Source organism: Maylandia zebra, linkage group LG23, assembly GCF_041146795.1.
Source record: "Maylandia zebra isolate NMK-2024a linkage group LG23, Mzebra_GT3a, whole genome shotgun sequence".
Lineage (NCBI taxonomy): Eukaryota > Metazoa > Chordata > Actinopteri > Cichliformes > Cichlidae > Maylandia > Maylandia zebra.
Genome location: NC_135188.1, coordinates 37,527,891 through 37,555,530, shown reverse-complemented (window position 1 = coordinate 37,555,530; position 27,640 = coordinate 37,527,891). Strand labels below are relative to the sequence as shown.

Below are 27,640 nucleotides of genomic sequence, written 5' to 3'. Positions count from 1 at the left end.
TGACTTATTTACACGCTCATATTCACATATTTTTTGGTTTGTTTTTATATTTTTTCAGCGAGAAACAGATTTTCATTGGTTCTGTGTTATAATTTCCACAATATTAATCTCTTGACTGTAATGCTGTAATATGTATTATTGGTTCTTACAGCCAGTTTATTAACCATATAGCGTCTTCTCAGTGCTGTTTTTGTCTCACTTGTGATAAATTCTGAATATTTGGGGGGAATGTATGTTGTCATTAAATTTAAGGTCATTAACTTGAAATGTTTACTATACATTTACTACTATATATTTATTATGAAGTGGGTGGTGGGGTGGTGGGGGCACTGTCCAAAATGTCAAGAAAAGGTTTTGTATCAGGTTCTAAACAAGCTTTGTAATGGTCTAAATTTAAGAATTTGATTTTAAGTGAGCGTAAATGATTTTTGTTTTGTTTTTTTGTAGCAGGGCTCTGTGAACAGGACACAGAATATTTACTCTACCAGAATGAAATATTAGGCTGGGGAATTATTTGGAGAGTGACTTTGCATTTTAAGATACACCGTACTCTCTTGTTGTCACTGCCATTAGCGCACTGTTTAATGTTAATTTTGTTTTTGTCTAAATGTGTGAATGTGCTTGCAAGGTATCATTAAGTTGTGTAAATGAATCACACTTTTTTTTCTTCCTGTTTTACATCTCATGATTAAACTCTACATTACAAGTTCTTGGGTAATTTTTTTAAAGGTTGTAATTTGTCACTCCTGCATCTTTGATTCTCTGACCAGGTCCTTTGAGATGATCTGTCTGGGATGGGTCACCGATGAGGTCAAGCAATAGATGACTGCTCCAGTCTGTGATGTTCCAGATGGGAGTAAAATTTTCTCTAATTCCGTGACAAACCCACTTGGCTTTATGCAGCAGATAGACACAACCGATTGCATTGGGGCGGGGGGCAGCCCATCTGAAAGTGATCAGCGAGTAAGCTGCAGAGAATTACAACCCTGGGTTTGATGCAGATGATCAGTTGGCATTCCAAGGTTATTTTCAGCGGTTTTGATCTGTCTGATTCTTTTTTCATCACACAGGAGCATGATCTGGAATAATAATGATCTTACACCCTATTAGTTCTTGCACCACAGGGAGGTTAAAGGTCAAGCCCAGCCACAACTCATCTGGAAGTGGTAGCACTTCAGTGTCGTGTTCAAGGGCACACACACACACACACACAACACACACACACACATAAAGACCAGCTTGCAGTTTGCTGTGTGATGAAAGGTGTGTTAGTTTGCCACTGTGCAGATCCCCTCTCTCTCTCTCTCTCTCTCTCTCTCACACACACACACACACACACACACACACACACACACACACACACACACACACAGGAAATTATTTTCTTCTCTCACAAATAAGAATCAACACTATTATGTCAAAAATGCTATACTTGACTTATGTGATTACAAGACCTTTGCATATTTTTATGCTACTATTTTAGTTGCCTTATATGGCTGATATAGGCATTCTTTGGTCTTGGTGCTGCAGCCAGGCTATTTAAAGCCTATCAGTGTAAGAGTTTTTTTTTCTCGGTCTATTGTGAGAATCTCCAAGAGGAGGAGCTCTGTATAGCCGTTTCAGTGCTTTCCCAGTTGCATAAAACTGCCCGATATAGAGACACTAAAGTACCGGAAGTTGCATGATATCCCTTCGTGAATAAACGTTTTTTTTGTTTGTTTGTTTTTTTCTGGTTGGCTGGCAGTTGTTGGAAAGAAATGAAAAATATTTGTATGGCCATTTTTTAGAGTGATTAAATATAATTTAAATTATGTTTTGTGATAGATAAAAGTCGTAAAATTGATCAAAACATTAAAGAGGCTTAAATAAAAATAAATAAATGCATTTGATCTACTCCAGGCTTTTATTCTGAAAGTCTGAATGTCTCCGGGAGAGCCGCGTGCTGCGGTCGCCTTGACGCCGCCTTGCCTCCTTGTAGTCCACCTCTACAGCATGCAAATTACCGAGCAACTCCAATATATCGCAGATTGGTTAACTACACAGAGCGCGCGGCGCAGCGCGAGAGCAGGGTACGGCACGCGCTGGCATTGTATTTTTATTTTATTTTAAGTTGACCGTAGAAGCATAATTAGAAAAAAGAGAGATTAAAGAATAGCCCCGCTTTAATGGCAACAATGTTTTAACACTGTCGCCTCGAACCTGCAACTTAATCCTAATTGACTGTGGAGAGACTGGAAGGAGGAAGGCTGCGGGCTGCTCATCATCCCGGGACCGGAGTGAAACCTCACCGCAAAGCGTCCTGGTGTATCGGAATAATTAAGCGTGTGAGAGTGTGTGTGTGTGAGGAACCGCAAAGGAAAAGGGAGAGGACTGACGGAACCTGTGAAGTTTTGTAGTGTGTCAGCCTGTTTTATAAGGAGCTTCGTGGACTGTAGTGAAACTGTTAGCCTGCGCGTCCCCCCTCTCCTCTTTTTAAAGGTGGTGGGTTACCCGCATTAACTGATGGACCAAGTACAGTGAAATTTGGACTTAAACATCGTCTTTCTTCAACAGTTTTATCCGGTAAGTGTCACTTTACGGTGAATGTAAATATTTTTCTGTCAATGTTCTGTCAGTTATGGATCAGATGTGATTTATGGAAAGTTTATTTCTGTTTCATTGCAATTAAATAACTGCCCCCCCCTTTTTTTTTTGTTTTGTTTATTGGGGTTAGCTTAAATGATAAGGAATCCGCGTCCATTACGGGCACGTTCTAACTAGCTAAAGAATGTTGCAGTGCCGTAACCATCCAGTTTTATCCCCCCTTAAAAACCTGCTATAAAACAGAGGGTGTAGATTGTCAGAAAGCACAGGCAGAAAACAGCTTTAAAGAAAAAAAATAAATAAAAAATAGTGCCTGGACTTGACAGGAACAGAGAAGGAGCTGTGAGTTTTCCTGAGGGGGCTCCATTACCTCGAGCACACCTGGCTGTCTGCCACACACAGTTACTGTATCCTACGGCGCTGTTCTCCCCTATGGAAATTCGGACTGGTGTGCCTGTGCTCTGCTTTGTATTACATACAAGGAAAAATATATTTAAAAAAAAAGACAAAACTTTGGAGTGAGTGGCTCATTTTTAAAAGAGCTCTGCGCGGTAACAGATTGAAGCTGCCTCACACTTCGCTCTTCCCTCCTGGCGTTCGGCCATCACTAATTATATCTGTGGCTTATGAATATTTATTAGTGTTAGTGGTCACAGGTGTCTTTTAATGGGCGCTGCGTCATAAATTCTGACAGAACCGAGCCAATCAGGAAGCAGAGCCAGCCAATTAATCTCGTTACGTTTCACACGGCGCTGTTATAGCGTGCATGTTCACACTCTAATCACAGGCAGTTCAATAGATCTGCACTGCATTTGTGCCTTACTTCTAATCAGCTTTCCCCCTTCAATTAGAGGAAGTGCAAGTTAATGGGGAAAGCACTGTCTGATTATCTTTAAGTTTGCTTAATTGAGTCTGGACCCCAATTTTTTGCTTGGATGAATAATGGTTAATAAGGTAATGCCCCAGTTATAGGCCCTGGATGGCATAACATTTGATTATTTATTTTTTTTAATCACAACTTTCCTGTCTGGCTCTCTAGTGTTAAGAGTTTTCTTTTGTTTTTCCCCCCTCCAGCTTTGTAGCTCCATTGCTATAATACCTAAATAAAATAAAAAAAGTCACCCAGGCACAGGGAATTATAGAGAGAGGGGAAACAAGAGCTGATGTTAATTGTGGATATCAGGTGGTGCAGTCGTGGTTAGTCCCCTACAACTGAACAAACTGTTTGCAGTGAAGGGGAAACACAAATATGTTTGAATAGGGTAGGTGTTGTCTGTAATGAGTTGAGTAGCCAAAAGGAAATTGGCCACAGGTGTGAGTGGTCTGCGGATTTCAGAGCCAGCTCTGGGTCGAGGGTAGAGCTTCTGGCCATGGTGAAAATATATTAGTGTGCTGTTTGTCAGATTGAGAAATCCTGCAGTTATGTATCAGAGAGCGGAGATGAAGTAGGCAGCGTGAGCCCACGTAATATTGAATCAGTCAAAAAAAAAAAAGGAAGAAAAAAAAAATGCTGGAACAAGGGGCAAGGGAGTTGAACTATCTCATGCCTGTTGAGTGGGTGGATGTCATAATTATCATTTCTCCAGGATTGTGGTGAAGGAGGGCCGCGGGCGCTGGCAGAATCTCTCACTGATATGTGGGTGTAGTGGTGGTGTCGACCCTGTAGGGGCAAGCCGCATCACTTCCAATCCAGAGGAGGAAAGGGACAAGTCCTGGCGTAATTGGTGCCTGGGAACACTGCAGGGGCGCTCGGGGAAAGTTGATAGACGGTCAGAGCGAGCGCAGAAACAAGGCAGCGCAGAAACACATACGCACTCTGAAGCCATGGACTGCTAGGGTGTTTGGGGGTGGGGCTCTAATGTGCTATCCCATGTCGGGCTGAAATGAAACAACCTCTAGCCTGACGCAACAAGTCAACTGTCTCGCATTCTCCGGCCCAAACTCCACCTCATTCTGTTTCAGCCCCCCAGGCTAAAAGCCGCCTGACTTTTAAGTAGTAGACGCACGCAACTGTTGGTGGGAGACCTTCAAGGGAAATGGGGAGAAAAGCCTGGGAGTAAACAAGGCTCTCTTTTCCTTCAGTGGAGAAAGGTTGCTGGCTTTTCGTGGTCGTGTGTCACAGCAGGAAGGTGTAAATTAGCAGGCAGGACTTGTCATAACACGATAAAAAAGTTCTTAAAATACTTTGTAATTGTAAGAGAAAGCAATCAGGAGCAGTTAAAGTGCATGTTTATGGTAGCACATTCCTGAGTAACCACAACATAACACAAAGGAGTGACTGAGCACAAACACCTGTAAAATTCACTTCAGTTCAGTTTTATTTATATAGCTCCAAATCAAAGCAATAGTCACCTTTAAGGCGCTTTATATTGTAAGTTATTGTCACAGTCTGGCTGAGGCAGACTGTATGTGTTTGCAAGAGAGGACTCAAACGCAGACCAAAAACTGAACGTGACATGGATTTACAAAAAACAAGCCGTTTATTGAGGCTAGGAAACAAGGTACAAACAAAGAGCATAGGTGAAACTAAACAATAACCTAAACTGGGTGAACTAAAACTAAACATGAAAAAACCTTAAACATGGTGAACTGACATGGATACCTGAAGTTGTGACGTGCATGAGCAGGTGACCTGACAAGGAATGACTGAAGACACATGGACTAAATGCACACAGGAGGATAATGAGGGAAACGGAAACACATGGGGAAACAGCTGACACACATGAACATAAGGACATCACAAGAGGAGAGTAAAACTAAAAACATTGAACATAGGAACACAGGACCCCTTCAAAATAAAACAGGAACCATAATGAGACGCAGACATGACAACATGAACTTGACAACATGAGACTCTCAGACATGAAAGGGCAGGGGGGACGTCACAGGGGTTGAAAACACAAGGGGGAACTAATAAGCAAATGAACATAGGAAACCTAATGAGCTTAAACATACTATAAACATCAAAATGAACTAAAAGTCAAAACACTGGGTCATAAGACCAGTGACCAGTTGGGGCTGAGGGAAGGAAGAGAGGGATTTTCTTTCTTTTTTTTTTTTAAGTGCTTCTTGCTACACATAGTAAACACATCTGGGTCTTATCTGGGATCTTTTTGGCACTGACAGCTCAGATGTTTGGGCCAGACATGGTATTAATGTGGGTTATAATTAGTGTAGTGTGGACCAGATGTGGCCCAAATGTTGTAACACATTTAATATAAGAATTGTTTAAGGTGGACCAGTGCAGTCAGTCAGCGCCAGATATGGGCAGTAAAAAAGTGCATACTTTGGCCACATTTTGGGGAAAACATTAATGTCTAGCAGGGATTAAATTATATTAGAGCATATTTTACGCTCTAAAATATGTTTATATATTTATGAGAACGGAGCTTGGTCCCCATAGATCTCTCGTAGTCTGGCTATTGAGTACTGCACATTTTCAACACACCTCAAAAACCTTTACAAGTTCAGCATTGTTCATTGTCTTGACACCAAACATTATCGCCAGCTGTTGAGCCTTTACCTATCCATCTTTATATTTTGCCAAGCACTTTATGAATATTGTAAAACCTTCTGCTGGAAAAGTAGCACATAGAATTTGATGGGCTGCTGCTAGCATTCTGATGAAATGCTCAGCGAGCAGATTATTTAGGACAATAACACCCCCCCCCCACCTTTGTTTGAAACGCAACACTCCCTTCTGTTGCAGCAGCGTCACGTGTGATGTGTACACATTTCTTGTGGCAGACGTGCAGCGTGTGCTGTGCTGCCTGTATATGCATTTAATCTGCAGTGTCTGTTGTGATTCCGGGAACTTCATTTGGCTCGGAGTAATCCATCTCAAAAACAAACAGGGAATTATGGGTGGCGTTGAGTCTTATATTTGACTTTGAAGCTTTTGTTCTGATAACAGGTTTTAGCAGGAGCTTAGAATGCTGTCCAGCTTCTTTAACTTCCCGCTGTGGCTCTCCCACTTAATTGGTCTTGAAAGGTCTTGTTTAGCTGGACGGCGCAGGTCAGCTCGAGTCTCTGCAGTTAAGTTGTCACACACTCAATTAACTGACAAAAAAAATGCACAGGCTGAAAGCAAGACACCTTGAACTTAATCTGCATTGAATTTGCTGTCTTATGTGTCCAGACAAGAATTATGTAAAAATATACCAGCTTTATCTTCCTTTTAAAAAGACATTACACCTTGGTGTTACTGATGCAGTCAAACAGACATAACATCTATCAATCTTCTCATCTAACCATCCACTCTTGCTCAATGGTGCCAGTCTGAAAATGTTTTTGACTATCGGTCCGTAAGCTCTGCCTCTGTCTGTGTGTACTGCTTAAGTCTGCTGCTGCATCTGATACTGGCAGCTCCAATGAGTCTTCTTATTTCCCTTGACCATAGACTGGATTTCCTTCAGGCAAATTTGCATCAGCCAAAGTGTCAGATAGGGTGGAGTTTTAGCTCTACTGGCTCTGCATCATAAAGCAAGTTATACTGATTCTAGTATGACACAGTAATGAATTATGGAGGCGCCTGGTGAATAAACAGGGAAAGGGCAGAGCAGAGGGAGAATCAGAATTGGTGGTGGGGGTGTGTGTGTGTATGATCCATCTCCATGTTTCCCAAACAGTAAAAGATAAATCTGTGACTTTGTGCTAATCCTATTACCTTCAACGTAGCTAAAAAAGCTGCGCCGCCATCTTTCCATTTCTCCCATGAACACACATGGGCTCAAAGTTTGCACCCATATGTGAAAATGTGCAGTCGCTTATGACAATCATAGTCTAGATCCTGTCAGGTAAATATAAAACACATACAGGCAACGTTTACATATGGCTTGTAGATTTTTCTTCCCTCTTTCTTTGCTTTTAGTAGGCGTCTTGATGAATTGTCACTTGATCACATACCATTCAGCTGTTACTAATGAACAGAGCCACTAACAGATGTGGTCATAAAAAACAGCTTATGACTTTATAATACTTTGTTCAGTTAGTAAACTCGTCATGGTTTTGCTGACGAACAGTAAGCTAGAGTGTAGTACATAAGGCTGAATATCAAACTGATAAATCAGACTGATTACATCCTACCAAGTGTTGGATAATGTCTTGTTATTTGATACTAAATTTTAGTATATTTGAAGTAAATCTCATCAGTGTTAAAGAGCCAATCAGCAGACAGCATACTAGTGCGAAGATCTAATGATCTCAGTGACTGGCTGTCTAACGTGTAGCAGAGTTATACAGAGAAAATCTATGTTACAAGTACTTATTTGTAAGCTGTGTTTTAAAAAAATAGTTTCATATCTTCTCCGAGTAACTAAAGTCTAATTACCAAATGTGAAGAAACAACTGCTTTGATTCTACATCCAAAAAATGTTTGTTTTGTCCTGATAGGATATCCACTGAAGTTGAACTTGGGCCAGTCTGCACTGTTGTGCAATAAACATTTGCACAATATTTTAACCGGGCAAGTCATTATGAATACATTCATATTTATGGTGGTGGTCAAAAACTGGGAGGTAGCTAAAAAAGTTATATAAAGGTTAAGAACCAAGAGACATCTGAAAACACATACTGATAAACCACTACCCCAGGGGTGGGCAATTCCAGGCGCACATGCATCGATTGTTTTTTTTTGAAAGGCTTACATCAGATAGCAGGTGGAGAAATTTGTACAAAAATTATTAGATTTGATGCCAATATCATAAAACTGCAATGCATGCATTAAAGAAAAGGCAACTACCAAGGCCGACTGTATGACAGATTTGATGAAACTCTTGAAATAATGGAGCAAAATAAGAGAGCAGGAAGCTGCTCTGTGTTTGACTGTAAGAACAATTAATCAGCCAGGACCGGATTTTCGAAAATCATTTCACATTTCCCAGAAATAGCCACATGCCCAATTTGAGGACGACTGTTAACTAATTGTAACATTACTGCAATGCGTGTGGTGACCCCCTTTAATTCCTGGCTTTTGTGCATTTTTAAATATTTGCATGAATATGTTGTAAAACAGCTCTGAGTTGGATCTCAAACATAAATGCGTAAATGGGTATGTTTTTATGTTCTGAAACTGCTTCTATGTGTAAAATGGTAAAATAACTTTCTTAATGGAGCTTTTCTATCCTAACGATCAATTTTAACAGTGAGGAAAACATATTGTTTAATCCTTGCTTTAAAAATAATCGAAGACTCTAGTTTTTGAATGATACCAGTCATAATTGCACAGTTAGGATATCCAGCGTGATCACAGTACATGACAATCCATCATGTCATATGAAAAATGTACTTACAGCTCGATTGTGTTTGACAATCACTTTATGTATTTGTAGTTTTTGGAAGGAAGTTTCTATAAATTCAAATTGAAAGTTTCAAAATAGACCAGTATTGGTATATTGCAGATATCTAACTAGAATGCATATGAAAATATAAAAATCGTTTTTTGTTGCGAGTTAGTATTTTTAGAGATTTAATATAATTTAAGTTTCTATTTTCAGATTTTCAGGTTGTCTATAAACTTGCCTGCATTTTTGTAGACCACAGAAACCAAGCTGTGATTAACTGACATGACAGAATGTTCTAGGTGGTGCCCTTTCTTTTGTTTATTCTCAGTAGCCAGGCCTGTCTACCTATAATATGTGACTCCTTTGAGAATGAAGTTTTTGTTTTTTTCCAAGTGGCTGATCTACACCTATTTATGGAGCGAATCATAAGACCGTCATTACCATTACCCTGTGGCCCTTTTTTTTATGGAGGGCATGCTTTAAAATCGACATTAGAAACAACTGAAAGGCTGAAAGGACTAAGGATGGTTACACTGGAGATAGAAAGATATGAAACACTCACTGAATATTCTCAAAGAGCTATCTCATAATGATATAACACAACAATCTCTATTAAAACTGTTTTCTACTTTATTTAGAGTATTGGCTTTGCTTTCAGTTGCCTGACTTTCCAGGTAGCACTGAAACTAGATTGAGCATAGTGAACAAATGTATCTACACTTTGCCAGTCCTGCTGGTGAGTCACTCCTGAATAGAAAGTGTCCTTTTTTTTTTTTTTTTTTTTTTAAAGCGACAGTAAGGTATACAGAAACATACATCTGTTTGGTGCAGATGGGTCTTTTTACAAAACATACCTTGATCCTACTATACAGTGGCGTAACTCGCCTGCTCATTTCAGGAGAACTAATTACTGCGCATTAGTTAAACAGACCATTGGAAATGCAGGCCTTCTAAATCAAGCTTGCCAGGGGAGCTGAGCCACCCCCTCTTCCCTCCCTATCCCACACTGCCTTTGTGTTTCTATTATTAGTTCTATCATGCATATGTTCTCTATCAGAAATTAAGGCCCACCAGCAGAGAGCAGAAAGTGAGGAAGCTATGCAGTTACACAAGGTAGTGAGTAAGCAAAACTGTGGCGTTAACTGTGTCAGTTAATGGCCATAAAGATGTATTAGGTCTCTATGCATGATGAAGTTCAGTATCTGCTTATGACTTACCATAGGGATGAGCTCCCAGCTGTTAGAACTACTGAACAACATGAGAAAAGCAGAGAGCCAATCGAATTTCTTTCTTTTCATTTTTTTTTTTCATCGGGACACTGATGATGTTTCTAAAGATGCAATCCTTGTAGCAGCCAGCAGAGCGTGTGCTATCAGCCTCGCTCCCCTGATCACCAAGGCTGTGTGCTTCCAACACAGCTAAAAGGATCTTTGTTGGCCTGTTTGAAAGCACAATACTTCCACTAAAACCTCCACCATGCTGAAACAAAGGGCCAGAAAGTTCAGTCAGTGTTAATATATATATTTTATAAAATAGATGTATATAGACCGTTAACAGGTGGATGCACTTTAGTTAACTAAAACTAAAACTAGGAGCTAAAAAAACGTTTTGAACTTTTATTTTTTAAATTAAAATCTAAATCAGTCATACCTACTGCACTTACAAAACTAAAATCCAACTAAATATGTACAGCTGAAATGTCTTTAACATTGGTTTACTGGATTTGTTTTTATGCATGTTTGATTCAAATTTGAATAAATGCAATACAGTCACTTTCACTTGCGCTGGCACACGGAAAGTTTTGATAAACGTTTCAGCACAAGCACCGCAAGCAAAATGAAGCAATAGATCAACAATTCCGTTGGGAAACACATGATATCGCTCCATTCACAGGGACTTGACAGGCAAGAGCTCTGAAACCTGATCCTTGTACATGTGAATCCTCATTAACCATATGCAGAACAATACAATACATGTCAGATGTTGGCTCATATGTTTGAATAAAAGTTGTTTTGTAGAATCCTGATTCTAAACCTGCTTGGATTTCAGTCTCACGGTGCTGGTACAGATTATATTTACATTATTGCTGCGGGTGGTGAACAGGTGGATTAAACTGTCAGAGAACTTCAGACTTCAGTGAATTAAACTCTACTCTTTCAACCACCCTGTTGTCAGGATCCATTAATCATCGCAGCTGCAGGTAGCCTAGCAATGAGGAGGACTAAGGTCATAAAATGCTAAGAACCGAGGTGACTAATGCTTTTAAGAGCAAGTGAAAAGCCAATAATAATGTGAGATATCCACAAGACATCTCCGTGATATGTCCAAAACACTAATTTGGAGTGACTTTTATCACTCTTGAGCGAGCTAAGAGAATGGCTCTATCCATCGGTGTGCCACTAGGGATAACAAGTCTTTCATGCTACATCAGGTTGCCTCCTGCAACAGAAGAAGGAATTATGCCTTATGGGCTATTTGTGGCTCTAGCGTGCTTTACTTTGACAGTGACGAGGACAGAACACGACTATGACTGTGTTCATATTATCTAAAAATAATGTTCGGAACTGTCAACCGGATGGTGTGCATTCATACTTAGTACAGTGCAAATCCAGGTCCTTGTTTTGTTGTCATATACTGTATCTATAGTGTGTGTGTCTTTGTCAGTCCACTAGAAACTATGACAAATGTACAGATGGTAAATAAGTGGTGCTGCAGTGTGCTGTCAGGGGCGTAAAGAGTGCAAAAATCAATGGCAAGCAAGGGCACACGAGCTGTTCAGTAAGGATGGCATGCTTAGTATGAACCCTGGCTTTGCAAAGGAATGCCCAATACAGTTGTTATTTTAAAGTTTGTCACAGTCAAGCTGTGATAAAGCCACATTCAGTCCATTCATACTGAAATGCTGTCAGCAGTGAGATGTCTTTGTCAGAATCCATAGCAGTGTGGATTTTTGGTGACTTTTGCAAAGGGACATGCTCCAAGTTTATCAGCAAAGGTCTGCTCAGCTGCATCGCTTTCTCACACTACTTATGTGATACATTAGATTACCAAGTAATGAATTCTGGACTCATCTGCCTGTTCGAAAGTGACTTGTCCTACAGAAATGTTGATAAGAATAAAACTTGATTGCGTTGTTTCTAGGGCTGCGTGATTATGGCAACCATATCATTTAGCTCAATTATTGAAATCTTGATGATTTAACACATTGGTCACCTGATCAAACATGCTGCATGTATTAAACTTTAAAGTTGGAGCAAATTTCATATAAGGAGAGGAATTTTTTAATTTTTTAGGTTCAGTGAGAGTGACGCATGGTTGTCCTCTATGGAGTTAGGCGTACACTAGCGGGTGTTATTGACCCTAAACCCAGTTTCGCAAGGGCAGCCAGACGTCCTGGCTTACAGCCTCCATTGGAGGATGTCTATGGGGGAAACAAGGGGCTATTGTGTGCTTCAGGGGACCTGTATAGTAGCTATGGGGAAACAATGGAGAACTAAGACCAACAAATAACTGGCACCTCTGCCGAGCACCACTGAAAGTGGACTGAGAGACCAGCAAAGTGTTTGAGGCAAAGGCAGCTGCAGGCAGACATCAGTGATCATTCCACAGGCTTTTTAAAACTTCCTTTACACTGATTAGAAAGATTACTTAGGGTCAAGATGAAAATGCTCCTGTGTAAAACAAAGGGATACGCTTCATTGATAACACACACAAAAGTGAGTTTCATATTGAAAATGCATGCAAAAAGTTTTTGGATATACTTATCTTTGGTTATTTAAAGTCATTTGGCTGCTTACATCATCTCAGATATCATGCGTGCACTTGTCTGAATGGACACACTAATGAACATATAAAAAGACAACATTTATTTACAGCAGTGCTGTAAAAGTCTGCGTGGAAGATAAGCATTTGTGTATTCATGGCTTTCTGTGTGAGAGTGCTCGCACAGTCACATAGAAGAGGCCTTGTCACTCTGACATATTATACCCACGGGGGGCAGTGGACTCACTGTGGGTGTTCCGTGATATTATGGAGTGTTTCACTGCACTGGAACAATACAATTTATAACCGGTCCAGCAGAAGCATTAACAGGGTGTTTATTGGTTTTATAAATGGACAAAGCCTCCTGTGTATGTTCCAGCGATGGTAAAGAACCCGGCCTATGATTAATATTCCATCAACAGACTTTTTCCTCACTTTCTCTCTGATGTCTTACTCTCCTTCGCTCCATGCTGCTTTTCCTTTTTTCTTTTTTTTTCACTCATCTGATTCGATTTTGGGTGATGAGTTGGCTTCGCTCGCATGCATGAGGAGCGATCTCATAGGGCTTCAGTAGATCTCTAATTGAATTGTCTGAACAGCACGAGATGAACATTTGAATGTGTAAAAAAAAAAAAGAAAAGAGAGTGCAGCAGAAGACTGGCACTGGAAGAATGTTTCATCTCCTGCGCCCATCACACCGACTTCCATGCAACATTGATTGCTTGAAAAATGGATCAGTTAAGAGGAGTCTGTTTGAAATCCAGTAGGAAGAGAGCATCAAACTACTGCCGTTCTCTATCTGCTCTCTGCAGTGTTATCATGCAGCACGCGATAACATCTGTTAATAGTCTTTTTTTTTCCATTTCATATTATCCTACAAGCCATTAGGGTCACAAAGGTGAGCGCCTTGGGTCCCATGACTTCCACCAGACTCCTGAGCAATCAAATGTATATAAATAATAAAAAGGGAAATGCTGCAGTTATTATTCAGCACTAGATTTGGGAGATGTTGTCTGAATATTATCGCTGTCTAAACAATGTAAATTTAATAGGTTTGACGAATGAGATTTTTGTGTCTCATTTTGGTTTGTCACATTATCTTTAATTGCTAAACACGAGTACATAGTCACATTTCTCAATGTTCTGCATAGAAATGCTTGAAAATGATTATTGCTTAACTCCCAGTGATGTCTAACTGTATAAATGTGGAAGTTGTTCACAGCTTAGAAGTTTTGCCAGTGTTTGATTTTACATTAATATCTTCTTTTCGTATATGGAATCTGTGAGTATGTCTTTTCAAATACAGACTTTAAAAAGTTGATTCAAATATTTTCTTTCATTCTTGTTGCTTTTTGCAATAAGAATTCAGAAGCGAAAGACTGATTTCTAAAATAAATGCCATGCCTTTCCACATGGACGTGGGGGGGGGCAAGCAGCTGGAAAGGTCTAAGGGCAATTCCACCACTCAGAGAAAATTTTGGCTTTGAAAGCTTAAATTTGGTGGCCTATAGCCAATTCTGATACCTCTCTTCCATCACTTTACCTCCTCTTTTAATGAGTTTGCTTAGCCATCTGTAAAGATAAATTATTGCAGAGACCATTAAATGATAAATGTCTATTGATTCTTAATCTACGTTTTTATTTATTTAGTGACCGCTTGACTGCAGTGTTTTGAAGACATGCCAACGTGATGTTAATTAGAAACATAAACAGATATATCCATGATTAATCCTTAGCAGGAAATTACATTGACCTGGCAGGTTCAACACAGATATGACACCACATATCCCAAATAGCAAAACAATAACTATTCCTAATAAAGTTCTCCTGTATAAATACATAAAACAGCCAATAAAGGGTGCAGTCCCTTTGGCTGATTTCAGCTTCAAGAGCAGTCTTCTGTCCACCACCTGCTGGACTCTCAAATTCACGCCAATCCATAAAGTCCTTAATTCTTCCTCAGTTTCCCTCCTCCTCACCTCATTTGAGCAAGAATCATAAGAGGTGAAATCATAGAAACCGAGCCAAAGATTATTAAGATCACACTAAGTAAAACTTAGACTGCAGAACACCAGAATGATGTGTTATATTTGGGATTTTATAAACTGCATTCAACTATTACAAAGTTTAAAACTACAACACATTATTCAAATCTATTTGCTTTGTGGATTGTTGGTTGGACAAAAGGGAAATAATAATCTGACATTTTCAATTCTGTACGACATACCGGATAGATGACAGGAACATAAATGCAGAATAGTCTACAGTTTAAAAGACATCATCACTGTTTGAGAGACATTTTCATCCTTTGTGTATCTAAACAGTAGCTCAGTGAGTGATCTATAATGAGCAACTTGTCTTTCTCAAAGAGTGGTTGGTCTCCTTATTGTTGTACTCCTGTCCAGTCAGATTCAGAGCGCCAGATTTCCCTCGAGGCAAGAACATTCAACTAATTATTCCTGTGCATTCTGCCTGATGTTGTGGTGATTCCCTGTAGAAATGAGTAAGGGAGGGGATCACGAGATTATTAGTGCATTCAGGACCAGATTTACTAAGCAGGTCAAATTAACAGGAGACTGTAATCTGAGAACAACAGGAGTTTAAAGGTCTGCTGTTGATCTGCTAACACAGAAACAGACAGTGTATTTTAGTAATATCCAATTCAGAAACTTGTGTAGGGTCACGGACGAGAAGAACAGATGAGGGTGTGAGGAATTGGCTAACGATGCAGGTGCGGTTTGTTACCTGCAATCTGCAATATGTTATTAGCATGGGTTTGAAAGCATTTGTTTCTCTCAGTAATCAGCATGGCAGGGAAGAAGTGAAGAAGAAGCTGTTTTCTGTGGTAGAATCAGAGGTGTTATTGGAGGAATGTAATATCCATCCAGCCATCTTTTCTTTCTCCCCTTCAGGATCTCCCACATGCAACCTGCTCACTAAAGGGACACTTGTAACAGCATTGAGGTGCATACATTAGCAAGAAAGCTTGCTTCATGGAGGAAATTTTTAAAATGACCTGAGGAGAAACGTTTGTGGACTACTACGGTTGTCTCACCTGTATGCCGCTTGGGTTTGGTATATCAAAAATTTCCACTTGTGGCTAACCACTTTTGAGCAGTTGCACTTTTACTATAATTAAAACAACAGAAATCACTCAGTCGCAAAAAAATACCATCAGTTAAAAACTTGACATCGAATATCTGTGTTCGTTAGACTACGTTTTTCTGCTTGGTGGGTTGATGGGGTTTTTTTCACCTCCCTCCCCCAAACGTTGTAAACTTGTCTTTATTAAGCACTGCAGGAATTATAGGTGTTGCAAATTTTCTGTGCCTTTTATTGAATTGTTTTTCTTTTTCCAAAGCAATGTAAGAATACCATTCCTTGGCATTCAGTATATCGCTTTTCCTTTCATTCCCCCCAAAAAAATGAACACATCTTTTCACCGGCACACTTTGTGTTCTGGCCTGCTCACGGTTGCAAGTGTTACAGTAAAGTGTAAAATGCTGCAGCAGAGGACATGCTCAACTACTGTAATAACATTACATTATGTGCTTTAATTTAAATACTTCCCAGGCCAGATTTTGCAGTCTGAAACAGAAACTTGTCTAAATAGATATGCTGTAAAGCTAGCCAAAGAAAAAACTGTCCACACATTTCCTTTTACTACAGCTTCCTTTTTGGCTCTTTGTGCACTTATGAGAGTTGAAGCTGGTGCCATCTGAGTTAGGTAAGAGTTCAGTGACATTACCAGTAATGTATTACTTTGGTAATGTAACGAGTGTCTTAGGGTTTTTATATTTCTTAGAGTTCTCGCTATTCAGTGTTTCCCGGGTCCATGGAGTGAGGAGTGTAAAGTCTCTTATCGGTTATTGCAGGTATGTGGAGAATGACCTTGGGGTATATGCCTGAACCTCAAAGATGTTGAAGATGGAGTTGTCTTGGTTTTCATCAATACTGTTGACTTTGCCCTGTGGCACCAAAAATGCATGGAGGCATGGTGAGGGAGGCAAAAAGTTGAAAGAAGGAAAGAAGAGGCACGGAGAGGGTTGGGGAATAACTTCAGAGATGTTTTAGCTTCATGGAGCTATCTTCTCTCTGTTGTCTCCCTGGGTTAGGTGTGTGTTGTGTGAGGATTGCTTGACTTGGTAAACAGAACAATTGTTATATTTATAGTCAGACTGTAGTAAGCATTTAAAATCTGAACGTCTGATGTGTTTCAGAACAGTAATTAAGCTAATTGGTACATGAATGCCTGCTGGTCCCTTGGTCTGTATCTCTAGGCTATATAGAAAATGTAATTTTCTAAAACTTTACAATTAGAGGACAAAAAAAAAATTGAGCATCCAAACTGACACATCAAAAACTTCACATTTTTTTTAAAGTCTTTTTGTTGTTTTCCCCAAAACAGTAGAGTGGTTTTTGATGATGAATTCACAGGGTGTATCTCTAGTCTGCACACCAAAAAAGATATTTTTTTCTATTACTGCTTTAGGGCACAGGCAACTGCAAACACCCCCAGAAAATATGCCCCACATGTCTCTGACTTTGCGTAAAGGGGAGATATTTCCTCAGCTTTGTAAAGAGAGACAGTTGAGTATTATTTCGATAGATATCTTGAGTCATAGCTTTCACTCTCTGACAAACACAGGCTGGATTGGCTTGCCCCGTCTTGCCAGAATGAAGCTTTCCAGTTACTAATCGCATTCGTTAACAAGAACGGCTGTCATCTCTCACGTCTTTCCTCTTTGAAGAATCCCATTCGTTAACAGTGAATATCTAGATGATTCTTGATCTAGGGAAGATGTCTACACTTCTGCACCAGTCCCCCAAGAGTGATTTAGCCTTTGATCCATCGGGATTTTAGTCGACTTAATGTAATAGATTTCAATGTGGTGCGCAGGCTGCTCATCATTAAAATCAGATTTCAGCTTTTCCCTTGTCATTCAACATAAATCCTACTCACAGTTTGATTTGGTTTTCAGTGGACCGAGCTGCCCCTCCACACGCTTCGGTTTATTGCTTTAATATAGTTTGTAAAATAAAATCAAATTCAAATTTTTATTTGTCACGTACACAGTCATACACAGTACGATATGTAGTGAAATGCTTGGACAACTGCTCGTGACCTAAAGAAAACAAAAAAGGAAAAGGCTATGAATAAGATAGGAAATAAATATGAAAAATTAAAAGGGGTAAATTTAACTAGGAAGGAATAAAATATAAATTAAGGTTAAAAATGAAATAACTGTACAACACAAATTAGAATGAAGGGTAAATTTAACTGGGAAGAATAAGATAAAGATAAATATATAAATTAAAGTTGAAAATAAAATAACTGTACAACAAAATACACAATATAGAACTATATAAGAATGTATGAAGAAATCTAAATATAAATAAATATATACACAATAACAGCAGCTGTACAAGTATTAACCGGAAATGAAGAATATAGTGACCAGTGTTGTGCAAAACCAAAGTCCAGAAAGTCCAGTGTGTGTGTAAGAACTGTATGTGTGGGTCAGTATAATACAGTCAAGAGTATTTGAAAGAATTCAGATGTATGAATACAGGGTTGGCTCAGATTTAATTCTCTTTGAGTCCAGCCTCATGTGAGTTAGCTGGTTTTGCAATAAAACGGGGTCATTTATTTCACGTTCTAAATGTAGAATGCTTGTTCTAAATGTTGCTTTGACATGGATTGAAGTGACTTCTGCATTTGCATGACTCACACTACGTCTTTGTTCAGACGAGCCTGCATATAAAGGGCAGAGAAATCAGTCAAATGAGTCTCTCTCTCTCTCGCTCTGCCTCTTTTTTTTTTTTTTTTAAATAATGTACCATTATCCCACTGAGTCACTGGGAAGAGTTGCTGTCTGATCTCAGTCCTCACCCTGTGGAATTTATTTACTCATCGGTAAAATGCAGTGCCCCGGGAGGGAGTCTTAATTCTGAAGTGTTTTATTGGATGAATAGGCGTGCCATTAGCTAGAGATGATGCTACATATACTGAGTAAAGGCAACATAGGTGTAAACATTCAGAAAGAAGAGAATACTTCTTAGAGTTTTCACAGTTGCTAAGACATCTCCACCCCTTTTTGTAAAACTGTTAACGACACCTTACTAAACCTCTGACAATGCTGGCGAAACCAGTCGCATCAAAACAGCTTTGTCAGAGCTCAAAAACCACACAGTGTTTTCAGATCACACACACACTCACAGCCTGCGAAAAATAAGCCCACTGCTGTGCATTCATTACACACTAAAGTGAAAGAAAAAATGATGAGAACATGAAGCTCCAAGATTTTTTTTCCAGTAAAAATAAAGTGTGTGAAGCTGCTTCCAATTCCACTAAAATAACAAAATATGTACCTTTGCTGTGCAGTAGATGTTGGATTTTGTGATGGCCACGGATGATCAACAGAGATCTGGTTGTCCTGTTTGCCTCACAAGTTTGCATGAAATTCATTCATGTATTGTATATCTCATAAGAAATTAATACGATATAATTTACTCACAAAGATGGTCTCTTTCGTATTGCAGCATAGTCATACGTTAAAAAGTCAATAAATCAAGAGAATATTCGTAAATAAATCAGAGTGTGCAAGTATAAATCTAAATATAGGTAAAGCATGCTGACTATAAGAGGGAGTGGGAAATTGTATTAAAACTAATGAGCGTTTCATATAAATTGAACACAATGTGTAGAGAATACTGGACACTGTTAGCATTGTTTTCTAGTCTTATATATTTTTCATGCAATTAAGGCTGTGCAAGGACAGTTCTACACTACATAAAGGCTTTGACCCAAGAACTGTGTTACTCGTCATGCATATGATGCACTCATAAATATAATTTTACACTTTTACACATACATAACATAAACTTGCTGTTGTAACATATGAAACTTAAATGACATTTGGATCACTGACAATGAGACTGAATATAATTTTAATGCTACGTGTAAGTGGCACAGTTATTTAGGACATCGTGTTTGAGTTTGACCTTCTGCAACATAGTTGCTTAACACTTTTCTTTTTCCTCCCCACCCCTTCTGCCCATCCTTTCTTCACAGATTTCTCAGGCCGAAATGCTGCCTTGTGTCATTTTCATCGGCTTGTTTCTCGCTGCGGTCCAATCCCAAGATATCCATCCCTCAGAGGCATCATCCTCCATTAGTGAGTCTTGTGACTCCTTGTGCTCTTGCGAGAGAAAAGACGGCATCTTTCATCTTAACTGCGAGCAGAGAAACATCAGCAAAATCTCCCAAATCAAAGTCCCAGCAGGTGTGCCCTTCCACCTGAACCTTTACAAGAATGACTTGGTTGAGCTCCGTGCTGAGGAAATGGAAGGGCTTAAGAGTGCCCTTTCACTGCACATCGGGGGTAATAGTATACAAGAGCTGGAGCCAGGGGTCTTTAGCACTTTCGGTTCGCTGAAAAAACTCCATATAAATAGCAATTTCCTCGTCACACTGAAAGAGGACACTTTTCAAGGCCTGGTGAATTTGGAATTTCTCCAAGCTGACACAAATTTCATACGGGTCATCGAGCCAGGGGCCTTCAACAAACTGATCCGCCTCAAGGTCCTCATCCTCAATGACAATTCCATCGAGTTTTTACCCAGCAACATTTTCCGATTTGTACCACTCACCCACCTGGACCTGCGTGGCAACAAGCTCCAGACACTGCCCTATGTCGGCTTTTTGGAGCATATTGGGCGCATAATGGAACTCCTCCTAGAAGACAATGACTGGGTCTGTAACTGTGACATTTTACATTTAAAAATCTGGATGGAGAACATGAGAGCCCAATCATCAATCAGCGATGTGATCTGCACCACACCACATGACCTCAAGGGGTCCATTCTGGCAAAGGTGAAGCGGGACATCCTCTGTCCATCCCACGCCAATATTCCCTTGGAGGAGCCGTCAAAGTCACTGGATATGGTTGTTACTCCCTCATCCAAAGTAGCTCAGATTCCCAAGTTGGTCAATGCCAAGGATGACGGCAGAATCCCGACACCATCTCACATTCCCAGCAGTCCTTGTGTGGAGCATTGTTCTTGTCACAATCACCCCGTGGCTGGGTTTTTGATGCATTGTCAAGACCGAGGAATTCAAAAGGTGTCAGATATCGGAATACTTAAGGAAAGCCCAACTAAGCTCGTTATGACGGGAAATATGATTCAGAAACTTCTGAAGTACGACTTTGTAACATATGATAGTTTAGAATTGCTCAACTTGGCAAACAACAGAATCGATTACATTGATAATGAAACTTTCCTCAGCTTAAGCAGCTTGAAAAAGCTCTACTTAAATGGCAACAGAATTGAAAAGCTTTTCTCTACCATGTTTGTAGGACTGCACAACCTTGAATACCTATATCTGGAATACAACCTCATCAAAGAGATTGCACCAGGCACATTTAATCCCCTGCCAAACCTGAAGCTGCTGTCATTAAATAACAACCTGCTCAGCTCTCTTCCAGCGCAGATATTTCGCAACGTGCCTCTCGCCAAATTAAACCTGAGAAAAAACCTGCTTATGCACCTGCCAGTGAGCAACGTGCTCGATCAACTCGACTCGCTGGAGCAGATTTATTTAGAGGACAACCCCTGGGACTGCAGCTGTGACTTGCTCAGCCTCAAACAATGGGTAGAGAAACTGAGAAAGGACACAGTGGTGGGCTCCATTTTGTGTCACATGCCAAAGAAAGTGATGCAGACCGACCTGAGAAGCCTTCATCATGAGGTGCTTTGTCCCGGTTTAGGGACCTACCACCCATTGCCCTCAAATGAAGAGAGTGTGACAGCCACCCTGGGGCCCAACAGCGATGAGAGGAGTCTCCTCATCTCACTCACAGACACTGTCCCACTGTCTGTGCTCATTTTAAGCCTTCTTGTTTTTGTCCTCATGGTCATATTCTGCTCGGCTGGGCTGGTGGTGTTCGTCGTGCATCGGCGGCGGCGGAGGGCGAAGAAAAAAGCAGCAGAGGAGCAGCCGCGAGAAAACACCAGCAGTAGCTCCCCCATTCACTTGCATTACAGCATGTATGGGCAGAAAACCACTCACCACACTCTGACACAGAGGACGGGGTCCACCACTCTGTACGAGGACAGGTCGCACAGTCCCATCGTGCAGATCTGCCGCAACCCCACCTACTGCTCTCAGCACAAGGAGCACGACGCCGATATGGATTATAACCTCGACGAGCCCAGCTCCAAGCATCACCTCTGCCGGAGCATCATGGAGAAGGAGAACACGTCGCCCCTCACGGGAAACCCCAGCTCAAAGTTCAGATCCATGCCCGGAGAGTGCCCCGCGGAGTTTGTCACTCTCAGCAACCCCAACTCCTTGTACAGGAACATTCTGGAGAGGGAGAAGGAGCTGCAGCAGCTGGGAATAACAGAATACCTGAGAAAAAATATGCCTCAGCTTCAGCCTGCTGTAGACATGCAGGTCCCAGGGCACCAGGAGGAGGTGAAACTAATGGAGACAATTATGTACTCAAGACCGCACAAGGTCATGCTTGAGCAAACAAAAAACGAGTACTTTGAACTCAAAGCTAACCTGCATACTGAACCAGACTATTTGGAAGTTCTGGAGCATCAAACTGCATTTAACTGAGCTTATGAAGTTATAATAAATATATATACATAAAATGTTTGATCTAAGTGCCTTGTCCTTTTTGCCCTCTTGTACTTGCCACAGTGTAAAATATAAATATAGATATATGATGGGCACATCTCTTAAATTGTAGCACAGAATGTAATTGGTTGATTCTTTTGTTATGTTTCATCTGTTGACAGCCATGTTATGTAGCTGGTAAAAGGTGTCATTATTTATGGCCAAATATAACTTAACTGCTTAATCTCCACAGGACCACTGAGACGTCATTTGAAATATAACATCATCTTCAAAGATTCAGTTTGCTGTGGCCAAAACAAAACCCGAACCTAACGCGAGATGAGCGTGTGCTGTCTAGGGTTCAGTTCAGGATTAGGGTTAAGAGGAACACACCATTCACACACAGACTGTTAGATGAAAACTACAGAGCTTCATTTAAACAGCATCAGCTTCTGCTTTATGAAAATACCCTAAACCCCAACCCTAATACGAACCCTGTTGGATGTTTAAGAGGTTAAAACTCACAGTCTGTTGAACAGACCTGTGTTGAAACCAACTTTTTTTGTTTTTTTTAAATGATTAATTACATCTCTGCTGTGTTACTGCAGCCAAATGAATCGATCCACATAGCACCCTCCCCATCCCCCTCACGCTCCAACATCCCGATGGAATAAAGCAGATGTTTGGGAAGAAGTGAGTGAATTTCAATCATCACTTGACCCAGAAATGCTGTTTAATCAGTTTACCCTGACTCTGGGTATGACCTGATTACATCCTCTGTCAACATAAGCCAGCTGGATTGCCGCAACCAGAATGCTCATTGTGCCGAAGAGTCAGCAAATTGCCAACATGTACATAAAAAAAAAAATATATATATATATATATAAAAAAAAATACAGGGATAGGAGTGCAGTTTGAAAGCTATCCTTCTGTCAGTTAATTGACACGACATAGGAACTTTATTTATTTTTGTACAAGCTACGTCTTTATTTCTTGAGTCAGTAAGTAGAGCACTTCAAGTAAAGTATATACACCACTGTAATGTTGTAAAAATGCATTGCACTAATCAAATGCCATAAGATGGTGCATGACAATCAGAGTCCTGCTGAAATTTGTTTTGTTTTGTTGTTTTTTTTAAGCTTTTGATGAAAAAGCCACTAATGTGGAATATCATTGATCTGTGTGTGTCTGAGTGTCTGTGTGTGAGACGTGTGCCACTATTTTCTGTCTGACAACAGCATTTGGGAACATTGTTCGTTCCTCGTGCTGACATTTATTAACTTCCTGGAACATAACATTGCCCGAAAGCGAGCGAAGGTCCAGTTTTCCACAGACAGCCTGATAGAAAACAGACTCCAGCCGACTTCTCTCTGTTTCCCAGCTCACATTATAAACAGCTGACGAGTTGGCGAGTGACATGTGCAATGTAGACATTGTCGTTATTCTGCATTTATACTGTTTGCTCTTCATACTCTTGGAAACTCAACATTTGGAACGGTTCATGTAAGCACACACTCTGTAGCTTTTCTACTTAACTAGAGTTAATTATTTATTCTGTATATTTTGTATATACTTATGTTCCACCTAACCCTTATATCTATTGTTTTTTTTGTGTGCCTTCAGTGCTGTACAGACTATAAACAGAACTTGTAATTGAAAGAGGAAATAAAGAATTGCAGTATACATATGGTTTGTAAGTAATTTATGGCTAACTCATGTATACATCCAGCCTGTTTTACCTTCAAGATAAAAGAATTCAAAGCTGCTGCTTCTCAACACCGCACCCTATATGCGCTAATTGCCACACCAGGCACTCGAAAAAGACATTTTCTCTCATTGTGCTATCAGTCCTGCACAGCATACGTGCGAGGATGTACTTGTGTAAACAACATTTGGGTTTTTTTTTTTTTCCAGCTATGTGAATAATTTACCCCCCCGCAATGGCTCAGACCTTGTCCTTAATCACACAACAGTGGCGGCAGGCTTTTTGTCCAGCCATGCTCTACTGCATTACTTTTTTTTTTCTTTCCACTTGGGGAAACAGTGGATCTTCTGTAATTCCTCTACTTTCTATCATAACTGATGTATCCGACACTGCTTTCCAAGAATACACACGTAACACAGACTGCCACTGACATCTAAATACATAAACTCTGTATGCACGCACATCATTTAAGGTATGAAAACTCTCAGAGGCACACACAGACATGCACACAGCAGGGAAGACAAATGATCTTCTGCTGCTTGATCCTATGAGACTCATAAGCAATATGCTCCTCTAAAGGTGAGACATTAGCAAAGTGCAAAACTGTGTGCAGGATGCTTTATTTCAGGGGACGACTTCAAATAAGTGAATCCAGTCATGTGAGTAAAGTTCACCAAGGAACCAGTAACACAATGGAATAGTTAGTAGGCGAGGTAAACAAAACAAAATCTCAAACACATTTTACATTGTAAAATGGTCAGCGAAATTCTTCTTTGTGTCAGTGTAAAGAACTTTAAAAACACATTTAATCCCTGAGATTATTTTAACATAAGAAATAGAAGCGCAATGTCAACAATACAGTTTTTCTATGGGGTAAAGAAATGCTGTTGAAGTCTATCTGTATGATTCTTTGGGCTTAAATTGTAAAAAGTAAATGTGTACAATGACAGAAAAAGTTCTAGTATTTCATTGCCCAGATTGTAAAGCTGCAAAATTTATGACAAAGCAGTTAAAAGCCCAAAATTTATGCCCATCTTCACATTTTCTAAAGCTGCCCAGTGGGCTAGAATGGAGCAGGCTGATCCCGGCCCCCAGGCCTTATGTTTAACACCCCTGTTTTACACTCTACAGGCAGAGTAAAATTAAAGTATTCAAAGTCTTCTGTAATTTACCCAGGACCCAGGATATTGCAGTATACCAAAAAAAAAAAAACCTAGAAAAATACGGAGTATTTTAAAGAGAACACTGAGCAGAACAACGACTCAGTTTCAAACATTTGTTTCAATAAATGTTTTACGTATCCTGTATAACATAACATCTTCCTCTGAGACTCTGTGCATTCAAGAACAACAATATGTGGAAAACCTTACATCACAATCAGGTTCCTCCCAGTGTAGGTGATGAGAGGACTTTTTGCTGCACTTAGCTGCATAAATTTGCACAATAATGATGAAAATGGTGGTACATTAGGGCTAAGTACCTCTTGCATCAGTATAAGCTAACCTAGCTCTAATGACTGTGGATGTTCATGTTTAGATGGAACGCCTGCGAAGTAACACTGCTGTTCACACACCAAGTGTAATCACATGTAACGCAATTATGTGGAAGCGCAAACAATGAAGCCAGCTGTCGGACTCGGAATAAGGCTGGAAAATGGAATGGGAAGCAGTGGTAAAAGTTAAACATGAAATGCATTATTTACAGGCTTACACACATAAAGCACACATAGGCTAGACTCGTGGAGGCAAACAAACACAGACCTGAACTTGAATAATACACCAGTAACCAGCTGTGACTATTTGCAGTTCATTTTGAACAGTGCATATGTTTGTTTTGCATCACAGCCGGAAAAGAATAACATCTTGTGACCTCAGATGCAGATAATACACCAAATATCACTGTGTGAGTGCAATATTAGTATTTGTGTTCATCCATTAACACAGCTCAGTTAGGTGGTCTTACCGGAGTGTCCAACGTCTCATTTGTAGCGCAGATGATGTATTAGTTTTATTAGCAAAATGTTTCTAAGAGAGGCTTGAAAAATCCATATCATCTCACCCAGTTATTATTTATAAAACGGTCGATCTGTTACTTCGTGCCTCCAACCACAAGTCATTAATATTCATATCTGAGAGCACAACAACAGAACATCTCTTCTGGGCAACAATATCGATCGCTCTTCTGCATCCAAGAGATTCACCAGGTTCTTTGTAGTGAACACCAGTCAATTAATGCCTCACATATTACATTATTCATCCTGCAGGGCTTTCTTGCCTTTAATTCCTACTGACATTTAATGAACAGTAAGTGGCAGATATACGGAACTATCACACAGTTGGATATAATTGCTAGAGGACCAAAATGGTTTTAAAAAGCGAGAGGTGAAAGGATATAGGATATAGGAGAAATTAGCTCCTGTTCCTCAGGGGTGGAAAACGTACTGAGAAACTATGCAATAATTCAATGAAGGCACATGCATTTAAATGTTAAATATCAAAATTGAGCATAAATTGTTTTAGGTGCAAAACAACTTATGAATCTGGTTATCATTTGAAGGTAAATGTGAAGATGTTAAGTACTGTATAAAAAAGATTAAAAAAGCAATACAGTGTACAAGTCAAAGACGTGCTTTTTTTAAACAATATAATAGTTTACTGTTCTTTTTAAAATAGAACTTAATACCATAAATAGCAATGCCATTGAGGAAAAAAATTAAAAGCATGCTAATGTGGGAATGTAAATTTATTCGTGAAGGTTATTTCAGTTGATTTGCGATTTGTCTCTGTTGGGGAAAGGCAATTTATTTTGCAGCGCTTGCATGTCTAAGAATTATGTTAAGGTTTAGTTATCAATGGAGCACCATGACTGAGCCTTCTGTAATAAATTAATCACTTTGAGGCAGCATTTATCTTGGGGGTATTTGTTAAAATGTTGAACAAATCAGATGTCTCATAATAGTGCAAGGAGTAGAGCACTGAGACAAAAGCTGGTAGCCTGACATAGTTCATCTGTGCTCTCTCACATCATTGAATACCTTTTCACTATGGCAAATGTCTTTATACTGTATGTGTAAACAATGCCCTTATCTAATTTAAATTACCACATTTAAGTTATTTTGTGTTGTTTTGATCACTTTCCTTAACTTCTATGCACTTTTTTCATAAATGTCTACAATATCAAGTGGAAAAGCCATTCATTTACTAGTATTGTGATTTTTCTATAATTATTTATTGAGACTTTAGCCAAGAACAATGTTTTCACATGCCACTGTGTTGTAGCGATGAGTGACTTTTAGCCACTAATCATTTTTAAGGTTGTTTATAGTGTTTCTATAATTGTGCGGTGTATAGGGCACAAGAACTAACATCTGTCTGTTAACACATCAGGTAACTATGTATCGAGAGAAGTAAACTTAACCTCATCTGCCAAGTTACTGTTCAGTTATTATTGCCAAAACACTTCACATTCCCCATGAGGATTGCTGGAGCAGCTCCTGCACTGAAATGCTGTACTTTCCTACATAGCTCCGCTGGGACTGCAGGTCTTGGTCGGACAGTAGGACAATCAATTTTCCTGATGAAGTAACTATGTATTGAGAGAAGTAATCTTGATATTGTTTGCCATATATAGTAACAATTTCTGTGTATATTTATTGAAAATGTTAATGATTTATTGTTAAAA

The 27,640-nt window shown here is 39.7% G+C and overlaps 1 protein-coding gene across 1 annotated transcript; it reads left to right on the top strand.

Annotated features, from left to right (window-relative positions):
• The first annotated feature begins 1,994 nt into the window (after window positions 1-1,994).
• Window positions 1,995-23,937, top strand: slitrk6 (SLIT and NTRK-like family, member 6). Its single transcript, XM_004552603.4, has 2 exons — window positions 1,995-2,562; window positions 19,702-23,937. The coding sequence occupies exon 2, from the start codon at window positions 19,717-19,719 to the stop codon at window positions 22,252-22,254; it is 2,538 nt and encodes an 845-aa protein (XP_004552660.1). The 5' UTR covers window positions 1,995-2,562; window positions 19,702-19,716; the 3' UTR covers window positions 22,255-23,937.
• Window positions 23,938-27,640: the final 3,703 nt, after the last annotated feature.